Genomic DNA, 21866 nt, shown 5'->3' with positions numbered 1-21866 from the left:
CATTGCAAAAAATGGAACATATTTACATTCTCTAAGCTGAGTCTTCATTATTATGGCAAATGCTATCTATAAATATGGATATCTGAATACTATTTGGATTAATATAGAAAAATAACTAAAATGATATATTTGATCAAATTCAAACATTTTCTAAGCATTTTCTTTAGTTAATTTAGAAAAGTTATTATTTCTTACTGCCTTTTTGTTAAGACTCTAAGTTTTTCTCATGGTTTCCCTTTCTTCTAATGGAAAGGTATACAGAACCTATCCACTGGTACTTTATTATTGCTAGTATACTCTTTGCTTATAATTTTACAGTGCTTTTACATGTTGTAATTTTTAAAAGGAAGTGCCCATTTGTTAACATAGGTATTCTATACCTAGATGCTGATTTTAAAAATTTGCTATCAGAGTGAGAGAAAAATGGGATTTTTTTTTTTCAAAACCAAACTGCAACATCTGACTTTACATCTTGGAATTCATTGTAGGTAAAGGAGCGTGATCGTCTTCTAAGATTTGTTGGCCTCTGAGGTCTTCCTTCTGCCAAGTGTAAGTAGATGTCAGATTTCAGAAAACGTGTGTAGCTGTCTTGCTCCATAAGCTGATATACTCTGCTTTGTGCAGCATCAAACGTGTGGAAGGTGGGTTGCATGATGTTCTTGGCAATGATCTCTTTGGTGTGGAAATCAAGATTAACCTGCGGAGTTAAAAAGAAAAATTAGGTGAGATTAAATCTGCATAAATAGAACACTTTTGAGAGTTCATTAGAATAAGAGTAAAACAATGTTGCAAGCCAACATACCACATCCAACCACTTGTTATTTTATAGCTCTTTTGGTTTTGTACCATGGAGTCCTAGTGACGCTGCAGGACAGAGAATTGACCCACATGTTTACAAGGGCCAGATCCTCTGGGCTTCCTAATATGGAGTGGCTGCTGAGTTAGAGTTCCTTATATTTTGTTTGCAGTGGAAAGCTTAACTGCTGAACTAACAGGACTTCTGCTGCCTCTCACTCACCCAGTAGCCACTGCCAGTGCACTGATTCGGACTCAGAGCAATCAGCTTAGGGTTTTCAAGTTTATGAAATTTTTTGGAAGCAGACAGCCTTATGCTGTTGCTGTTAAGTGCTGTTGAACTGGTTCCAACTCCTAGGTCCCTATTCCCAACAGACGGGAACATTGTCCAGTCTCGCACTGACCTACTCATTAAATTCATGTTTGAGCCCATTGTTGCAGACACCGTATCAATCCATCTCCTGAGGGACTTCTTTCTGGGACCGCCGTTCTACTCTACCAAGCAGGATGTTCCTCCCCTGGTCTCCTTTGAAAACATGTGAGATAAAGTCTTACTGTCTTTGCCTCTAAGGATCATTCTGGCTGTACTTCTTCCAAGACAGATGTGTTGCTTCCTTTGGCAGTCCGTGGTACTTTCACTGTTCTTCACCAACACCATGATTCAAATGCAGCAATTCTTCTTCATTCTACCTTATTCAATGTCCAACTCATATGCAAATAGGATCATTGAAAACACCAGTGATTGGGTCAGGCTTACATCAGTCCCCAAATGAACATCATTGCTTTCCCGCACTTTAAATAGGTCTTGTGCACCAGATTCTCACAATGCCGTGTGTCCTTTAACTTGACTGCTGTTTCCATGTGCAGGGATGGTGGATCTAAGCAAGATAAAATCCTTGAAAATTTCAATCTTTTCCCCATTTATCATGATGTTTCCCAATGGGGAAGTTGTAAACATTTTTTGTTTCCTTTACTTCAAGTTGTAATTTACAAGGAAGCCTGCAATCCTTCATCTTCACCATGGGGCTAGGAATAAGTAATTCATTGTTTCTTTCCCCTTTGTTCTAGATCTTTTGGCAGTCCAGCTTAGAATGCTGGGATAAAATAATAACGAGAAAGCGCCACTAGGTATTAATTAGGAGCACTTAGAGCACTACTAGACAAAGATTATCAGTGGGAACTCAGCTAGAAGTCCATCACAAGAAAGGCCTGGCAATCGGTTTCCACACAAAAAAATTACAGCCTAGCAAACTCTATGAACTATTTCTGACTTGACACATGCATCACCATGTATTAAAAGAGTCTCAATGACCCTTAAAAGCCTTAACAAATACAATGTACAAGTAAACTATCATGGAATCATCAGATTCAACTCATTTTAAAAGTGGGAAATTAAACTTCACAGAGGTAAACCATTTGAGTGAATTTGGAGTTTATTAATAAGTTCAATGTGAGGCTTTTGTTTTATGAGGCTTTTGTTATTTTCTTTGTGTTAGGATGCTTACCTACAAGCAAATGTGTGTTAGGTTACTAATGTTCTTATAAAGATACAAAGTATTTTAAGGCTTTATATCAAAATATTGCTGTGTGGTGTGATAGTGGCAAGAATCCGAGTGGAGAGGACATTCTTTTTGCCTTGTGGGAGCACAATACAACTACCTAGCATGTTTACCTATGTAACCTCGGTCTTGGGAAGTCAGAGTAACACACGGACACATAAAACATGCTGGAAGACACCGAAATGGAAAAGAATCCTCATTCAGCATGAACAGTTTCCACATAGTTAATGCCACCTCATAGACAGTGCGATTTGTAGTGAAAACAGCACTTCAGTTAAGCGCTGCTGTCTATTGAACACCTATTAGGAGCTCATAAATACACATATTTATGACAGGCAGGAAGACTTTTAATCTATATGTGAATACATTAATTATAATACCTTTAAGACCTTGAAGAAACTGGCAAGGTCTGCATTTTTGTTCACTTCCTTGTGGAAAAAGAAACTTGCTCAAAGCTACAAGGTAGGTAATTAAAACTGCTTTTGGTTTGTTTTCACTACATTTTGCTTTGCCCCACTGTAAGTATAAATTTACTTATATAAAAATATTTTGGATGAGCTTTAGCTTATCCTAGACCTAGATTACTATATATATAACAAGTCTTAGGAATTACAAATCTAAAGAGAAAAATTAAAATTACATGTAATTGATATTTTGGACAGTCAAGTAATATTTCTAGTCTTGTAGTCATTCTAGCAATAACATCACACAATTACTTTGAGCTTAGAGTCACAGGAAACCATCTTTTCCCCCTGAACCCACTGCCAAGTTAAGTTTGCATTACCCCGAGGTTATGGAAGTTTTATTGTAGATTGATTTGAGGTAGAGAAATAATATTTGGGGCCAAACAAAACATTATTAACAAATAATCATAAACTTAAAAATACAAATGTGGTTTCTCCTGCCTTCACCAGGTACAGACCACTTTGTTTCTCTGATAAGTTCCTGGTGTTAAAGCAATTACTCAAATTAATGAATCCATCTAAGTGTTTCAATTAAATATATTCACTCTTAGTTTAGAATGGAAATAACTCTAAGGAATGGGTTCAATGATATCTTTCTTTCTATTGTAGCATCTTACAATACACCCTGTTTTATATAAAAATTTGTGCAAACAATCACTGTAACTTCAAGAAAATTTAAACCTTCATGATGGAATCTGTGACATTCCCATTTCTTGAGAGGCAATTTTCTTACTTTTTTTCAAGCAGTTAGATGTTTACATTTTCATCCCTTGACCATACCTCGTGTGGAGCATCATTCTGAATAAATTTCTCATATATTGCTTTTGCTTTCAGGAGAACTTGTCGAGGTTCCTTGCTTTGCTTGAAATCTTCACATGCCATCCAAAATTCAATGTTTTCCTCACTGAATTCTGTTTTAAGGAATCTGGTAAATGCTTCCAGCCCACCTACAAAAAATATGAAACTATGAAATTTCAGTAGTGAGAATTATTCTTACTACTTAATATTAAAATACAATTTCAAAAAAATGGTCATATCTTCCCTCCAATAGAATAGTAACATGTCCTATATAGTATATGCTTGTGTCACTTCAACTACAGTAGCTGTGATCTTCACTATTGTGAAAGGCAGAAGTGTCATCACTGTTGAAACAAGGTCATTTCCCTTAGCCTTAGGCAAGAGTTATCCATACGGAGGATCTTGCTCTGTGTCTCTTTAGCTGTAACCCTCCCCAAAGCAGAATAGTTCCTCAAAGCCAAGAAGACATCTAATCTGGAACTTATCACTGCACTTTTAGACCCTATGAGAGGTAGTTAGGACCCAGGAATTCACTATCAAATATCACTATTATCAGCACAAAAGGTCATGTTCCTAGGGTTTGAAGGAAGGCACTTCGGACAAAACACCGATTTTAGAGAGTCCTTGCACTTGCTGGTGGGCTGATCTCTGAAAGCAAGGCGGCCTCTGATCATGTCCAGCCAGACCACAAGCGCAAAGAGAGAAGTGACCGCAGTGCACGCATGTGGTGTGCAATCATGAGGGGCCTGAGAATTTAGAATGCAAGCCAGAGCTTCCAAGTGGTTTCCAAGTATAAATTCCAAAGAGAGAAGATGAGATGTGCATTTTTAAGTACTTTTTAAAACTTGTATCATACCTACTATGTATGTAGACTATTGTGTTCTGCATTTTTACTATTTTTCCTGAGCCCTATTTTTGGTGTTGGCAGGTTTCAAGCCTTACAGAGGAATTCCTGAGTTCAAAATCAAGTACTTTTAGTTACTCTGTAACCTTAAATTAGTTAATTATTTTTAGCTTCTGTGCCTCCATGGTCATACATTTAATATAATAATGATAGCTACATTATAGGGTTCCTTAGAGAACTGAGCAAGGTCAAAATATGCAAAATGATCAGGATAGGGACTGGTACTTAATAATTCCTGTAAATGTTTTGATGGTGGGGGTGATGATGATGGTGATTATCAATTATTTTAGTCTCAGTCAGAGAAAAAGAGGAGACTTCCTACTCTCCAGAAGAGTTACAGTCTCAAAGACCCCAGGAGGCACTTCTACCTTGTCCTGCAGGCTTACAGTGAGTCAGCACTGACTTTGTAGCAAGAGAATGCTAAGTCAGAAAAAAGATTAGTACATTGCTGTCAGTCCATTCCAATTCATGGTAATCCCATGTGTTATAGATTAGTGTTATGCAAAGATTGAAGCAAATTCCCAGTTTTTTGATTTGAAGAAAAATTCCCAGTCTTTTGATTTTTGTAGCACCACTGAGTAGATTCAAATTACCAACCATTAAGTTAATAGCTAGGAGAATGCAATCTGTGCCAAGCACGGAACTTTAGATAAAGTTTACAGAGCTTTAAAAAGAAGTGGCCATCCATCACCTCACTTTTCGATCATGGTCAATATACTAGCAATTCTCATAATTCATCTTCAGTTCCGATCTTTTCCTGAGCTCAAAGTTCATATTGTTCATCACCTGGTAAACATCTCCACTGAATTTCCCACCAAAGTTACCATGTCTTAGCTTATTTGTCATCTTTCTTCAAAATCCCTATGCATCATATCCTCAATTCTATGACAGCTTACGTCCAGCCTCTTAAAGTTTTCAAAGTTCGAGCATTTATCCTCAAAACCTCGAACCAAACTGATTACCATCAAATCAATTTTGAGCCAGGGCAGAATAGAAGAACTGGCCCTTGGAGTTTCAAACCAGCAGTATTTGCAGGGGCAGGCTGCTGCCTTCCTCCTGTGGAGTTGCTGGTGTGTTCAAACTTCCTTCCTTCTCGTTAGCAGCTTAGCCACTACACCATCACGGCTCCTTCCTCAGTGTGTCTGAACGTTTCTCTTTCTTCACAAGCAATGATAATCAATTTGTGTAATTTTTTCACCTTTGTATATCATACATCTGGCTATCTACCCATTCATTTTTGCCCCCTGAATTACTTTTATTTAGTCCAGAATACCCTCACATCATCTTTTAAATCAGCCCCTTACAAAGTCTAGGTTCCCCTTTCCTTACTCCTCATTCTCCTAACATATCACTTCTACTCAAGTTCCAATACTTGTTCACCACGCTGCTTCACAATAGTACAACTTCCTAATAGTGCCTACTGTTTTCCCCACCATCTTCCTCTTGTTGTAAGCGCTGGTTATATGGAAATTCTTACACTCCTATGCATGGGACATATGTTTGACTTTAGCTTTTATCTGAAACAACTTTTTCTTTCTACTACAATTGTATTAATCTAATCTCTGAACTTCATTGATGTTTAATTTAGAAATTAATTCATTGGGAAAAACTTCACCAACATCTCAAGATAAATCTGAGTTCTTGCTGTTGAATTTGGATTATTGCTACCCCTGGTGACATTTAGCATTTTTTACTATAATTGACTCTTTGCTTTTGTTTCTCATACTATATTATGCAATTCATAAAGACTCTTGTCTAATTTACTATCAATTTTTCAATCACAAACATGAAGAAATCATTCTGTATTTATATACTGAAATAGATTCTCATCTTAATCATCATGAGAACAGATATCCAAATGAACCACATAACCTACTAAAGATGGCCAAAAGGACAGGTTGAAATGAATATAGGTCTTTCATAATGTGCAAGTACTGCTGAATTAACTGCTTCTGGAACTCCCCATTCTAGCCTTTCTAACTATGTGAGATGATACATTTCCTTTTGCTTGAACAGCGTTTTAATTCTTTGGACATGCAGCTGACAGTGTCTTAACTTGACATGTTAAAAATGGACATCAATGAGGAACTAAAACAGGTTATCCAATTTTCACATCCTTTTCCAAGGGATAAGACGAAGGATTCCAAACCCACAGTGGTAATTGGGCTGTGAGTGCTCGCAGCTCAAGGAAAAAGAATCCGCTGAAAATGAAGTTTTATTTACTCCCCCTCCCCAACCCGCACCCACAGCCCTGCCAATGTGGCATTGTTAGTACAAGGACAATCACGTGCGATGCTGCAGCTGAAAGGATGGTGGAAAATTAAATTTTGGAGTGGCCGTTTGAAACATCAAAGCCATGTATGGTCAAAGAAAATGAAAAGAGACAATATTTTTTCTTCATATGTGACCACTCATCTATTTTTATTAAAATATAATAGTACAGGCTATAAGATTGAAGGAACCTTGCTTCCCAATAGGAAACTTAGTAAAGCTATGAAAGCTGGCTTGAGATAAAGTGAAAGGTATGGGCTAAGTATGAAGATCCTTAGGTAGATGGTTATGAAACTTTGAAACGATAGACAGTAGACACTAAAGTGACATAAATAATGACTTAACTTAAACTCTATACATGGTACTTCTTACAGGTTACCCAGTAAGCTTTCTCTTTAGGTACATGGCCTGCACATGTCATCTGTGTTTGAGCAATCATAGTTCTTCATTCTCAGGCAAAGTCGGTTGGTCCAGGTGATGGACCCTTGATGCAAGGAAGGGCAAATTAATATTCTTCCTTGGGAAACTGTATACAGATGCTGAGAAAAGGAGGTGTCATTTGCTAATAGACTGAATTCCTCAACCACAGGCCTAATATGACTAGTAAAATGGTGGTCTTTGGCCATTGAGTTTTGGGGTAGTTCTTAAGAAACTTGGTTGTCTGGAATACCAATATCTTATTAGCTATATGAAACCATAAAAAGTGTTCTTCTTATTATTATAAATAAACAACTAATAGAATAGGTGCACAAACATGACCATTTAAAATATAATGCAGTTTGAGGATGCATTTTGTGTTTTAGTGAAATATTAAACATAAACATTTTCAAGAAGAATTGTTAATTGGATACATTAATTATTTAAAATTTTAAATAGCTAAAAGCTTAATTTAAGATAAATGGCTTAAGGAATTATTATTCGAGAGGTATTGGCACCTTAGCTTTTCGGCTACAAGTATTTGCAGTCCCTAGTAAGGTAATTATTATTTTTAATATAAATACACAGTATTTGAAATTAATATCTCCCAAACCTACTAGGAAACCAATCCCTATTTAACCTGACAAGATTAAACATTTAATGAATGTTCTCATTTCATGCTTGACAAGCATCAATTTTGTTATCATTTGACTTCTTCTCCGGCATACCAAAAAGGAACGAATAGTTATCAGTGACAGTTTTACTTCTGAATCCGTATTAGTAAATTGTAACTTGACCTTATGAATCTTGGCAGTGTGAGCCCTCTTCTGAGGACTGGGTCCTTCTGAGTATGCTAACAACCTGGCACCATCCCTTTGGCCATCTATAAGGTTAAAGGTTGTGATCAGTGCCAGCCGCTGTGGCCTCGGACAGGCAGAAACACTTTCCTGGGGAAACACTGCTCCCTCTTGGGTGACTGTGCATTGTCTAAGCCTATTCCTAACTTGGGAGACTATTACCAACTTAGTTACCTGTCTTAATAATTCGTTTTGTTTACCTGATGAAGTCCTTGCTGAAACATATTGAGTGCTAACTATGTTTGTGATACTGTTCAGTACTTGGAATCTAGAAATTTAACAAACGGGCAAAATTCTTCAATTTTATATTTCATCCACTGAATCCTACCTTAAATAGATATTTTACTACTAAGCATGTAAAGAAGAGGGTATGGTAGAAGAACAGGAGACAGCCATGCCTTCTGGCCATAAATACATTTGATGATGGACAAAACATTGAGAGAGAAGTTTTCAGACTGAGTAAATTAGCTACAGGGAGTGGGAACATCGTGAGAAGAAAAGTCTAGGTAGTGCATCTAGGTCTGTTCTGGATCTCCACCAGAAAGCACTTTCCTGTGCCTGAACAAAGCACGAACATGGAGCCCAAGGCACGCACAGCATGTCCTTGAGCTAATAGACAAAGGCATTCATGTGGGATTCTTGTCTTATGGGACTAAGAAATGAGAGCAGCATGTTGAAGGTACCTGTCTGCCTGTCTCTTGCAGGTCTTTGACTAAAGGTCAGTTGTGCACGAACAAGGTCAACTCTGTGAGGCTTCTCAGAGTGTATTTGCTGTACAATTGAGACGTGAATGAAGACATGAGAGTTTATACAACTCTAGGAGACATTGCATTTCCAGTTCAGCCAGAGTGGAAATACCTACCAAAGACCATGCCCTTGGAATAAACATGGTGCTATAGGGAAGGGTCTTCTTCCTTCCACACCATTGTGACTGTCACATACACTGGAAGGAAGAGGGTGACACAGCACTTAAAATGGTTCTTAGTTCCAAATATCAATGGTCAGATATAAATGAAGAAACTAGAGATGAGCAATCTCAACAAGAATTTCAGATGGGTATATAACACTGATAGCAACTTTCTGAATCTGACTATTGTCATCAGATGCCAGTACGATCATCCTTAGTTAAACAAGCTGCTTAGAGAAGGCTCAGTGTCCATGGTTCCTGAATGCATTGGCAAACTGACTGCTGAGAAGAAAGAGTAATCAGTAGTGGAGATGTTTATCCTACTCTTCTTATTTATCCAGCTCAGTTAGTGTACAATTTTCACAATTTATTTCTCATACCAAGCAGTATGCTTTTCTGAGAACATAAAAGAAATATTGGTTGTTGTAGTTGTTGTTTTGTTGCTTGGTTTTGCTCTGTCTTGTTTTTGTGCATGTTATTATCTCCGCAGGTTTGTCTAAATCAAACAGCCTGGAAGAGCAATCTGGAGGAAAAAACAATGGAAATGACAGTTATGGGGAGACATGGGAGAGAGGAAGGTGGGGGAAAGGAAGTGGTGTTAACAACCCCAGGGACAAGGGAACAACAAGTGATCCAAATCGGTGGTGGGGAGGGTATAGGAGGTCTAGTAGGGCGTGATCAAGGGTAGTGTAACCAAGAGGAATTACTGAAACCCAAATGAAGGCTGAACATGATAGTGGGACAAGAGGAAAATAAAATGAAATAGTGTAAAGAGCTAGGAGGCAAAGGGCATTTATAGAGGTCTAAATAGAGGCATGCACATATGTAAATATATTTATACATGAGAATGGGGAAATAGACTTATGTGCACGTATTTATAGGTTTAATATTAAGGTAACAGATGGACAATGGGCCTCCACTCAGGTACTCCCTCAATGCAAGAATCATTTGTTCTATTAAACAGGCATTCCATGATGCTCACCTTCTTGACATGATTGCTGAAGACAAAGTGAGTGCATAAGCAAATGTGAAGAAAGCTGAGTTAAGTTCTCCAGATGTAATAACTCATAAAAGATAACACAGGTTTTAACCTAGGCTTACCTTATAAAATTATTGACCTTTTCCAACTAAACTTCCATGAAGACTGCTAAACCTTTAATTTTGTATTGAAATTAATAGACAAGACAGACTTTCGTATACCAAGTATGAAGGACTAACAATTTCGGGGGAAATTCACTCAGTTTGAGGCCAACAATCCATCATGAAACCCGAATGGCTCTATATAAGGCATCTGAGGCTGTACAATTTTAGATGAGCAAACAGTTTCATTTTTCTCCAGAGAATCGGTGGGTGGCTTTGAACCACCAACCTTGGTGTTAGCAATCCAACATGTTCCCAATCGAGCCACCAGACAGGGAAAAACTCTACTGTCATGAAATGCACATCGTTTTCCAGGAAAATAAAACAGTATTGAAAAGATGCCGTTCGATTTCTACTCATCATGTCCTTATAGGAGAGGAAATTGCTTTCCCATAAGAAATAGGCTACATTCTTGAAGCCTCATCAGAGAGGCCAGGTGGCACACTGGGTTGATAACATTAAAGTTGGTGATTCAAGTCCACCAACCTCTCGGGGGGAGAAAGAGGAGGCTGTCTGCGGCTGTAAAGATCAAAAGCCTTGGGACCTCTGTGGAGCAGTTCAGTTCTGTACTATGCGGTGATTAGAACTGATTCAACAGCAGTGGATTTAGTGGAACCCTTTCAGGAAAAGATATCCAGGTTGGTCCTTCTGCAGAACCATTGGTGGGTTCAAACCCTCAACCATTCAATTATCAGCCGAATGCAAAAGCTGGTTATTTAAAAGATAGTCTATCACTATCTTACATCATACGTGCTGATTATATGCCAACCACTGTGTTCAGGTATATATGGAAACACCTTGGGTTATCATGAATTTAATATGAACATTTAAAACTAAATCACAGAAAAATGGCATTCACAGGACATGCATCCCTCCCTGAATCATGATGCTGTGGGGGACAGCCCTGGAGACACAGTGAGGGAATAGTGCATGGTCTGGCCCCATCGTGCTGGGGCGAGGCACTGAGGGCATGCAGCAGAGCAGCAGGGGACCAGGGTGATGAAATCCCCGGGGAACACCAAAAACAGACTTGAGAGACAGAGTGTGACACCCAGCAGACTTGACTGGGAAATATTCATAAATGCCAACAGACAGACCTTGAACTAATTACGGGCTTTTCCATTTTTGTCAGTGGCTTTCTTTTAGTTATTGTTATTTTGTCCTTGCTTTCTGCTGTTGTTGTTATTGTTTTGTTGGTTTGACTTCCTTTGTTGCTTTATTTGGATTTCCCTGGTTTTTGCACTTAGTAATGTCTCTGCATGTCTATCTAGATAAGAGGTGGGATAAATAATTCATAGATGAAAAGAGTGGGACCAATGGTTCTGGCAGAATACGGGAGAAGGGAAGGTGGGAGAAAAGAAGGGGGTTGGGGAACCAACCCAGGAACAAGGGAACATCAAGTGAACTAAAATCAATGGAAGGAAGGTTGTAGGATGCCTGGTGGGGCTCAATCAAGGGCAAAGTAGCAGTGAGGATTTACTAAACCCAAATGAAAGCCAAATATGATGGGGGAGCAAGAGGGAAGTAAAAAATAAATAGAGAAAAGAACTAGGAGACAGAGCTATGTACTCATATTTATATGTTAAGAATTAAGGTAGCAGATGGACATTGGGCCTCCACTCAAGTACTCCCTTAACAAAAGAACACTTTGTTCTAACAATCGGGCATTCTGTGATGCTCACCTTTCTGATACAACCACTGAAGACAAAATTGGTGCATAAGCAAATGTGAAAAAAGCTAATGGTGCCCGACTATCAAAAGATATAGTATGTGGGGTCTTAAAGGCTGGAAGATAAATAAGCGGCCATCTAGCTCAGAAGCAACAAAGCCCACATGAAAGAAAGCATACCAGCCTGTGTGATCATGAGGTGTAGATAGGAATAGGTATCAGGCATCTAAGGTGAACGGGTGGTAGGTGGGGCTTGAAGGGGAGACACAATGCCCATCTGTAGACAATTGGACATCCCCTAACAGAGGGCTCACAGGGAAGAGATGAGCTAGTCAGGATGCAGTATAGCAACGATGAGACACATAACTTTCCTCTAGTTCTTTGGTGCTTCCTTCATCCCACTATCATGACCTCAATTTTACCTTACAAATTGGATTAGACCAGAGCATGCACATTGCTACAGATAAGGGCCCGCAACATAGGGGATCCAGGATAGATAAACCTGTCAGGGCCAATAAGGTGAGTAGAGATGCCAGGAGGATTGGGGGATGTGGGGGGCGAGAAAGGAGAAATTGATCACAAGGATCAAACTAGAACCCCTCCCAGGTGGATGAATAATGGAAAAGTGGGTGAGGGACAACGGAGGACCATGTAAGGTATGGAAAAAATAATCTATAGCTTATCAAGGGTTCATGAGGGAGGGTGGGTGGGGGAAAGGGAGAAGAAATGGAGAGCTGATATCAGGGGCTCAAGTGGGAAGAGAATTCTTTGAAGATGATGATGTAATCATATGTGCAAATGTGCTTGACACACTGGAGGAATGTATGGATTTTGATAAGAGATGTAAGCGTCCCCAATAAAAGTATTTTTTTTAAAAACAAAAGTGGTATTAACGCTCATGATGGGTTCACCAAAATGAGTGTCCTTTTTGTTGTTTGTTTTTGACAAGCATAGACTAGTGAAGAATCAAAATTAATGCAAGAAAAGAATTAATGAGGAATGACAAAGTAGTTCTTTCACTCAAAGTTTTAAATCAATTATTCTTTAAAACATAATACAGCATGTACAAGAACATTGATGACTTCGTATTCTCCCATTCACTTTGGTCAGCTGCCCTGAGTCAGCTCACAATGGGACCATTCTTTCACAAATTCAGTAGCTTACTAAACAACTTTTAGAAGGCAGCAGTGGGGAGTGCAGCTGCTCAAAGTGCTTGATATAACCTGGGATTAAAATTCACACTGGAAAAAGCTGGTTAATGTGTCATACAAATATGAAATGTTTATAATTGCATGTTTCTAAATTGAAAACTGGCTTCTGTTGGAGTATTTTTCTGATGCCAAGAAATCAAATGAAACAAAAGTCAAGAAATTTTGAAGTCAGAATTCCAAGTGCAGTGTCATCTCCTAAATACTAGGTTGGTTGGTTTCTCCTTTTAGAGTTTTGACCTAGCAAAAAATGCATTGGTTCCTTTTGCAATAACAGCTTATTTATGATATCCACTTATAAGTTGACAGTAGCTTTCATTCATTTTTATTTTTCAGGTAGGTTTAAGAAATGAATGTCTTCTATGGGTAAACTTAATCCAGAAATTTGACTTTATGGAATGCTGAAATCCCTTATGTTACAGAATATTGCTAACTGGAAATTAGGAAGAGCTACTTAAAATGCCACAAGGTGAAAAGTTTAAGGAGCGTCATCATTTCCTTCCTCAAAAGAGAAATATGCATTTCTCTGCAGCCCTTACTCCAAGTCATAAATACATGTTTCCATAGTCTAATCAGTTCATATTTTGAAATCAGAGGGGCAATGACTTACATTCTACTCTTTTCAGACATATTATAAATTTGGTCATAATCTTAGTGGAATCACAATTCAGGACGTAAAGGCCCATGTAAATAGTTACTAATAAGAACACGAAAAATACTGAAATGATTCACATTTTTGGAAACAGTACACAGGAAAAATATAGTCATGCTGTATTGGGTGACTTTCTGCCTGATAGGAACTATCTTCATAGAAAAGAATATTCTCTATCAAATCTTCAAGCATTAACTATATGAATAGCTCAAAAATCTCTATACATACCCCAGGTTTCCTTGTGGAACAGTGGTTAAGCTGTCAGCTTCTAACTAAAATGATAATGTTTCAAACCTACCAGCTGTTTCGTGCAATAAAGATGGGACAATTTGCTTCCATAAAGATCATAAACTACCAATGCTCAGCGGAAGTTGTACTCTGTCCTATAAGTCCACTGTGACCTGGAATCAACGTAACAGCAGGAAGTTTTGATACGTGACTCAGTCATGCCGCTTATATTTTAGATGTGCATCTGCAAATTCCTTAAATATTTTGAAACAATTTACCAGCACGCCTAATAAGTTTAAACTCTATTCCATTATTTTATTTTTTTTCCTTTTTCCGGTACTTCTTATCCATAAAAGCACCAATATCTTCCTCTTTGGGGGGGAGGTGGGTCTAAACTGGTTCTTTTCTTCATATCTATTTTTTTCTCTTATTTTAACAATACATACAGATTCATCCATTTTCCTTCTATAATAGCCCTTCCTTTAAGGTTTATTACTTTATTTTTCTAACATCCTCATATATACATGTATAGAATTCAACTTTCTATCCATCTGAGTTAATTTTTAAACATCTGCCTTCAACCCGGATTTCCAATGTGTTCAAAACCCTTTGCCTTCAGTAAAAGTAAAATGCTTACCTTTTCAGATTACTCCAAATTTCCCCCTGATCTTTTGTATGCCTTTTTACCTCCCATTTGTTTTATTTTGCCTGTTGGAATATTACACTTATGTGTTTACTCTCCTTTAGTGATTTGTTAAAACCTATAAAATACATCCTTAAAAATATACCTAGGCAGTTGCTTTCATGTATAATTTATCCAACTGCATCCTTTAATTTTTAAAGCTGATTTAAACAAGACCACATAAATATAGGAATATATACAGACATAGATGGGCTTATATAATTTGGGGGGGGAATTAATTGAGTTTCTAAATTCAAATTGATAGCATTTTTGTTATAAAGTTACTCGAAAAGATTAGTGAAAACTAAATTTGAATGGAAGATTATTGATGGCAGATGTGGTCTGCTATTGATTTTTTATTTATTAAAGTTTATATTTACTTAACAATCATTCAAAATGATACATTACTATATGTTAAAGTTTATATTTCATCCCAAGTGTGTTTTTTATCTTTTTTTTCAATTTTAAAAGCATTAGTTTATGTTTTTAAAACAGAATTTTAATAAAACCATGTAGTGTTTGGATCAATTCCATGGATATGTTTATTTACCATAATTAAAGCCACTGATCTGTGATTAGTTTCATTTGTCTGTTCTTTAAACCACCCCACATCCCCACCAACTTTTGTAAATTATGCTTTTCAATACAGAGTTACTTTTCTTTTAGTTTCCTAAGTGAATTGTTCTTATTTTGTGCCTTGGTGGGTTAGGCATTTGACTGCTAGAAGCAAGGCTGACAGTTCCAGCCCATCAGCTACTGCAATGGGGAAAGATGACATTGTTTTCTCTTCTAAAGATTTACAGTCTCAGAAACCCTGTAAAGGGTTGTTAAGAGTCAGAATCACTTTACGGTATGGGTTTGGGTTGGGTTTTGGTCTACTTGGAAAATCTCTCTTCTTGTTCTTCTGGTAAACTACTGCTACACCTCTAAAACATGGGATAAGAGCCATCCACCCTGGGCTCCCCTTCTAGAAGGTGCTAACAATCATTCTATAGTGATTATAATACCAATCATTTTGGTCCAACTAAATACTTAAAATTTTATTTTTCCTTATTTGATTTATCCTTTTATTTCCTGTTTGCCTACGGTGAAACAATAATAACAATATTTTCCTTTATACAAGGAATTTCTAAAAGTTTTTAAAATAAAATTATAAGTTTATAAAATTGTTTCATAAATTTTTGAAGATTCCTCATAAAGACATTTGAGAAGCTTACATATTTAATCAAATGAAAATCCTACAGCATTTTATGGAGCTAGATCCTTTGTATAATGTGTGAGCCAATTTTGACTAAACGGGTAGACTGCTATCTTTCTCTTAATGTGTATGTGTGTGGAGGGTCGTGCCATTTGCCTTGAATCAAGTCAATAGAAATAAGTGCAACTTTAAGGGTTTTAACTCCACACTATTTTAGGTAATCATTTATGCTATAATGAATAATATTTGGTATTTAATATAATAATATTGAATATGTATGATATGATAACACACAACACTTAATTAACAGTAATAATTAATATTTCAATAAATATTATAATTTAAAATAGTGATTTATTGAACATGTGTGTTGGACAGAAGAATACTAATTACATAGTATTTGTATACATCGAACATAATTTAATTAGCTAGATTACTAGCTCATTAGAGATGACAATAAAGTTCAAGTGGATCGGTGCTAATTCTTTGTTTTCCTGAATGCCGATAGTTTTCAATTTTTAATATTTCTCCCAGTAGAAGAAAAGGAATGACTCATTCAGCTTTATCTTTTGGGCTTTGATTACGTGTACAGCAAAATTTACAACATGCTAGGTGGGAGTTTTCTGTAGAATGAATTACTCTTGAAATATATTTTTTCTTTGAATGGGAACTCAGAGTTTTATAAACATATTTTATTTGTATATATTAAATTAAGTAAATAAATTCAGTTTGTTTTTCATTTAAAATTTTACTTTCTAATTGTTGTTTAGACATCCTGATGATGCTGTGTGGTGGCACATTTGGCTGTTAACCAATGAGACATGACATTGTCTGTTTCTGTAAAAATTTACAGTCTCTGAGACCATGACAAGCAGTTCTACTTTGTCTTGTGGGCCCAAGAGGAGTCAGAATCCACTGGTTGGAAGGATCTGAATTTAAGAAATGTTTAACAAATTAGACTGGAGAAAAAGAAACAGGCTTATTTTTAATAATACTTATTTTAATAATAGCATAAAAGATATTTCATAGTATATATTTATTTTTCATTATCTCAAATCTATTAGCATTGAGCACATTGTTATAGTGATCTATAGTTGAGGATGCTGAAGGTCAGAGAGATTATTAAGTTTAACTAAAATGATATAAACATAATGTTGCAAAGGGAAACAGACATCAAAAGGCAATGGACCTCCAAATGAGTTTCCAACCAAGCATCTTTCAAGAGCACGTGACATTTACCAAGGCATGTGCTGGACAGCCCCGAGGAGAACACGCTACTTCATTTTCAGTCAACGTGCCTAAAATGACGTCTGCTCCTATTCCCCCCTTGACTCTGACTGGAGAAGGGACAAAAGCAACAAGTTGTGCAAGAATGTTTGAAAATAAGGGAGAAGTGAGAAAGTGAAAATTTAGGGCCTGGATTTTGGAGGGAAGTAGACACTGTTCGTTGCCATTAGTCTGGTAAGAACAGAAAAAGACTTCCGCTGTGCCCGGCATTAGATAGAGAGAAGTGGATGGGTTCAACGTATACTCCGCAGAGATTAGAGATGGTAAGCCGGTTAGCTGTGGGGAATGAAGATGGATGCTTGCTTATGTCACCCTTTTACAAAACAGGGCTAATAGCATTAATGTGAACTAAGGGAGAGGCAGGAAGGACAAATGCTATCTTTGTCAACATAAACCTCTCTGCCATTATGCTCCACTCTCATTGACTGCATGCTCGCATACATTTAAGCCTTCTTTTGTCTTACTTTGCAATTATTTTTTCTGCGTCAACATTCAGAATCGTGATATATTTAATGGGAAGAAGAAAATATCCAGAGTTAGTCTGCATAAATAGAATTCTGCACATGAACAGGGACATGCAAAGGACACCAAGATGTTATAGAGTTGGAAAATTTTAATGAGAGTGTAAAAGAGAAAATAAGTACGAGTGAGAAAAGGTGACGTTGTACCAAGTGCAGGCCAGTGCTGGAGTCTGAATGACGCGCTCTGGCTGCCCTGCTGTAGACACTGAACCCGCGACACTCAGTGCCCCTGCGGTAAATACGACATGCAGTGTGCCGGGGAGATTCCTCTTGGAATCATACTGGGAAGAACGGAAAGGGTGTTTGTTTCAAAGGAGAAAGGAGAAAACTTGAATATAAAGGAAAGCTGTGGGCTTGAGGAAGCACCATGGTAATTGGGTAGCGATGGCGTTGTTCACCGGGGCAGCAGACTGACCAATTCAGAGAAGAAGCTTTTTTGTTACTGCAGCCTCCTCTGATCAACTTACTGCTTTTGTTCTTGGAAAGAAATCATGAGCCGGTTAAAAACAACGTGGCTCATGTAAATGTACCCCCCCCCCCCCACACACACACAAAACAGAAGCTACCCAAGACGCCTGTCCTCTTAGCCGTGCTTTAAGCTCTTATTTCAAATGGGTTTTCCTGAATATCCATCAAAATACATACTTTACATTGTCGATCATCTTGATAAATGATATAGATGATTTACAATTTAATAAAGTGAAGAGGTCTGTAGGAATCCTGCTAGCACAGTGGTTAGGTTTAGCAACGCACTGAGAGGTCCCTGGGCGGCGCTGCGGCAGAGACAGACATAAGCTGTCTGTGAAGAGGAGAGTCTTGGAAACCCTGGGGGGGGGGGGGTGTGCTCTACTCAGGCCCTCTCAGGGCACTGTGTGAGGTGCCATGGGCAGAATCAACTTCATGGCTCACACCAAGAATAGTTTTGTACGCGTTAGAAAAGGGAAAAGACTTTTAGAATAGTTTATCATTCTACAGAGAGATGCTAATTTTTATTTGTAATAAATAATTTTTAATAAAAAGCAAATGTCTTAAAATCCTGTATTAGTTGACTAGAGTTAGAAATCCTTAAATTCAATGGCAGTTTGTGTGTTTGTTTTGACTGTTGTTTTCCTGGAAGAAATTCAATAGTTGGGAGAAGTATCACTAACCTTTATGGGAAAGCAGTTTGTCAAATGATTCACCCCATTTCACTGCCTCTTCGGGGGAGACTCTGCGCAAGAAGCAAATGTTTCATTAAGGAACAGTGGGTATTTATAATTCCCTTCTAATACTGTGCTCTGTTACAACTCTTACACTCACATTCCAAATGGTTTCTTCTTTCAATGCTTTAAAGTGAAAGTTGTACTTATATTGGTAACTGAAAACATGCTGGTCAAATTTATTCTGGCATTTGGCCTAGCAAACACTAAATAGACTAAAACAACATTAAATATTTTGTCATGGATGTATGAATGGTTTTATATTAATAAATAATTAATTATGTGTTATATATAAGATCATTTAAAAGCTAAAACAAAAGAAATCAGGTCGAATATGTGCTAAGATCCAGCAAGTAGGGAGCATTAAAACAGACAATATCTTTCAGTCAAAGCATATTTTCATTTTTTCTTATTGCAATTTTCTTGGAGTTCATACCACAGTATGCTCCAGTTTTTGTCACGTACAATAAATTTAACTAATAGAGTTTAAAAGGGATAATATGTATTTAGATATATTGATAATTTAGAATTTAGTCTATTTTGCTTCTGTATTTTATTGGTCATATTTCATATTATATTATTTAAGATTAGGACTATTGTTTTGATTTTGAATTATTACTAATACTTATATAACTAATTTTTGAATTTTACTTTCTCCTATGCATACGGCATAATTTTCTAACTACTGAGGAAAGAAATGAATAGCTCTTTGCTCTGACAACACTGAATTAAGAAAACTCTTAAATTAATGAGAATTTCATCAGTTTATAAGTATGATATAGCATATAAAATTGAGATATATAATTTTAAGAATACCTTTAAACTTTTACATGATTATTAATTCAAGGTAGTAAGGTATATTGCTTTATGAAACACTCCTCATTTCTTGAAATACCTCTAATTTTACTCATATTATTATACAATTTCCAGTAACACAGAAAGATTTAGTTTTCATTTTTATAAATCTTTAATGATAGAATCAGCAAAACCTGCCAGAAAGAAGAATAAAAATTTATTCACCTTATGTCTTTGGCCAAGTGCCCAGAGGTACTGGGAAGGGTCTCTTCATGAAGCTCATGTTTCAGCAGGAGAAGACTTAACCTATTTCTCTTTTCCTTAACTCTGTAATAAAAAAAAATCAATATCAAGACAATTTAGACGATATTAAAAATCTGTCTTTCTGAATAGCACACCCGTTTAGAATAGGTAATCCTCCTAACCCCATACTGGTACCTCCCTCCCTTATTTGGTTTAACCTGAAGAGGCCCATGGGGTCGCTATGTGTGTGGAGCAATTAGTCTAGCCTACAGAAACAACAATTTTTCTGTAGGTGCCTACAAAATGAGAGGGGCTTTCAAGAAGTTCCTGGGGGAAAAATTAATTAAAAGCTAATGGAGTGGTCTCCCAAAATTGTGAAGACTTCCTACCTTTGTGAATGGGTTTTAGTTAAGGGTTTGTTAGCAGTTCTGGGTGGCCATCACTGCTATACCTTTGTTTTTTCCTTTGTCTTTTGCAATGAATACATTTTACATTTCAAGCTCATGGTTGGGACCACCAGCCGTCTGAACAAGGTAGACAAGGTTTTGTGCTCTCTCGAGACCAGCAGCTTCAGAAACCTGTGGAGCAGATGAGGCTCACAGGGTACCTCTGAGACTCACAGGGTCTCTGAGCATTTGAATCCACTTGGTGGCAATGAGAGTAGTTTTACCTCTAGGACTCAAAAGCTGCCCAACCCCACAGTTGCAACTAGAAATTTCAAAGACAAACTCTAATAAATAGTTAGCAGTCATCATGTTTTGAAAAGTATGGCACAACAATTACCTGATTTTAGCTTCTCTGCTTCTTTCTTCTTTTCCTGGACCATGCATTAACTCAAAAAAAGGTTTTTCTTTTGATTCACACATACTTAACTGAGGAAAGAAAACCAATGCTGTTTCCATCTTCTCTTTCTAAAAGGAAGAGAGAGCTAATCTGTTACATCCCGGTCTCGCTCACTTATTAATGCTACTGTCGAGTTATACATGACAAATTGAAAAGTTATTGAAACCCGCTCAGCAATGCTTTGAAGACGAAGTCAATCGTGGTGTTTCTTCTTGCTACAGAAAAGATCGGACTGAGGAACAGATGTGCAGTTCCGTCTTGCGTTGTTTCGGGAAGTGACACTGCAGCTTTGCAAGATGACACTTGGTCTTCAAGATAGAGGCCAGGATTACCACACTGCAACTTCTCCTTTGTTTGTGCAATCGGTATGGTGCTTTAATAGACGCAAATCACACTGTCATTTCCCACAGGAAAAAAAATTCTGTGCTTGACTGTATGTAGCATGTGGTAAAATGTGTTGTGGTAAACTATTACGTAGGTTATAGGGAGATATTTTTACCATACATTTTTTAAAAGGCATTTTTGGTTTCAAAGTAAGTAAATTATACTTAATTAGCATAACCTTTATATTAATTGGGCAAAGGCACATTAAAAATACTACTATTAGAGTACCAGTTCATATATGTACAAGTTTAATCCATGCAAACACAACACAATTTAAAAGGTTTAGACATATTTCTGTCTTAATATAATTAAGGTGTCTTCCAAAACAAGGGTCCACTCCAAACAATGACTTCTGAGAGTCTGTTTTGGGCCAGTTCAATTCAAGTCAGAAGTGTCCCTTTCTAAGTTTATGGTGATTGGTTTGTTTATTTATTTTTTAATCTAAAGTGATAGCAATTTAGGTAGATTTTCTCAAAGGGGTTTGGAGTTATTATGAAAGTATTTTAAGAAAATGGAAAGCTGCATTGGTGAGAAAAAGACACGGAAAGGTGCCCTGACCATTTTTTCTCCATCATAACAAGACACCGGGCCATTCTGGGAGGGTGGGAACGGAATGTCCGATAAGAATGTTGTGACAAACCTGACTGCATTCGCCCTGCAGCCCTACTCTTGCCCCCTTAAGTTTTGTTTAGTTTTTATTAAATCCCCAAATTCAAAGATCATTTGAGAGGAACACAGTTTGAGTCACCCAAGGATATATAAACTGCCGTTTTGAAAGGGTGTCCATGGGAGTGCAGGGCTCTTTAGGGAAAGATTTGAAAGATGGATTCACTCCCTTTGGAACT

The 21866-nt window shown here is 37.2% G+C and overlaps 1 protein-coding gene across 1 annotated transcript; it reads right to left on the bottom strand.

Moving 5' to 3' along the window:
• Nucleotides 1-439: 439 nt before the first annotated feature.
• RGS18 (regulator of G protein signaling 18) lies at nucleotides 440-20696 on the bottom strand. The gene is made up of 5 exons (XM_075541682.1): nucleotides 20578-20696; nucleotides 19777-19878; nucleotides 18706-18767; nucleotides 3599-3765; nucleotides 440-697 (listed from the first exon to the last, which is right to left on the bottom strand). Exons 1-5 carry the CDS (start codon nucleotides 20694-20696, stop codon nucleotides 440-442), a joined length of 708 nt encoding a protein of 235 aa, XP_075397797.1.
• Between the last annotated feature and the right edge of the window lie 1170 nt (nucleotides 20697-21866).

The sequence above is a fragment of the Tenrec ecaudatus genome, chromosome 1 (assembly GCF_050624435.1).
Source record: "Tenrec ecaudatus isolate mTenEca1 chromosome 1, mTenEca1.hap1, whole genome shotgun sequence".
NCBI lineage: Eukaryota > Metazoa > Chordata > Mammalia > Afrosoricida > Tenrecidae > Tenrec > Tenrec ecaudatus.
The sequence above is the reverse complement of the archived record's forward strand: the minus strand, read 5'-3'. Positions and strand labels throughout refer to the sequence as shown.

Excerpts from the sequence above, each read along its gene's own strand:
- RGS18 (XM_075541682.1), bottom strand. The coding sequence starts at position 20,696 with ATGGAAACAGCATTGGTTTTCTTTCCTCAGTTAAGTATGTGTGAATCA. Across the intron at positions 18,768-19,776 it reads CACTTGGCCAAAGACATAAG|AGTCTCCCCCGAAGAGGCAG; the intron begins GTGAATAAATTT and ends CTTCTTGCGCAG. Across the intron at positions 698-3,598 it reads AGAATGATGCTCCACACGAG|GTTAATCTTGATTTCCACAC; the intron begins GTATGGTCAAGG and ends TTAACTCCGCAG.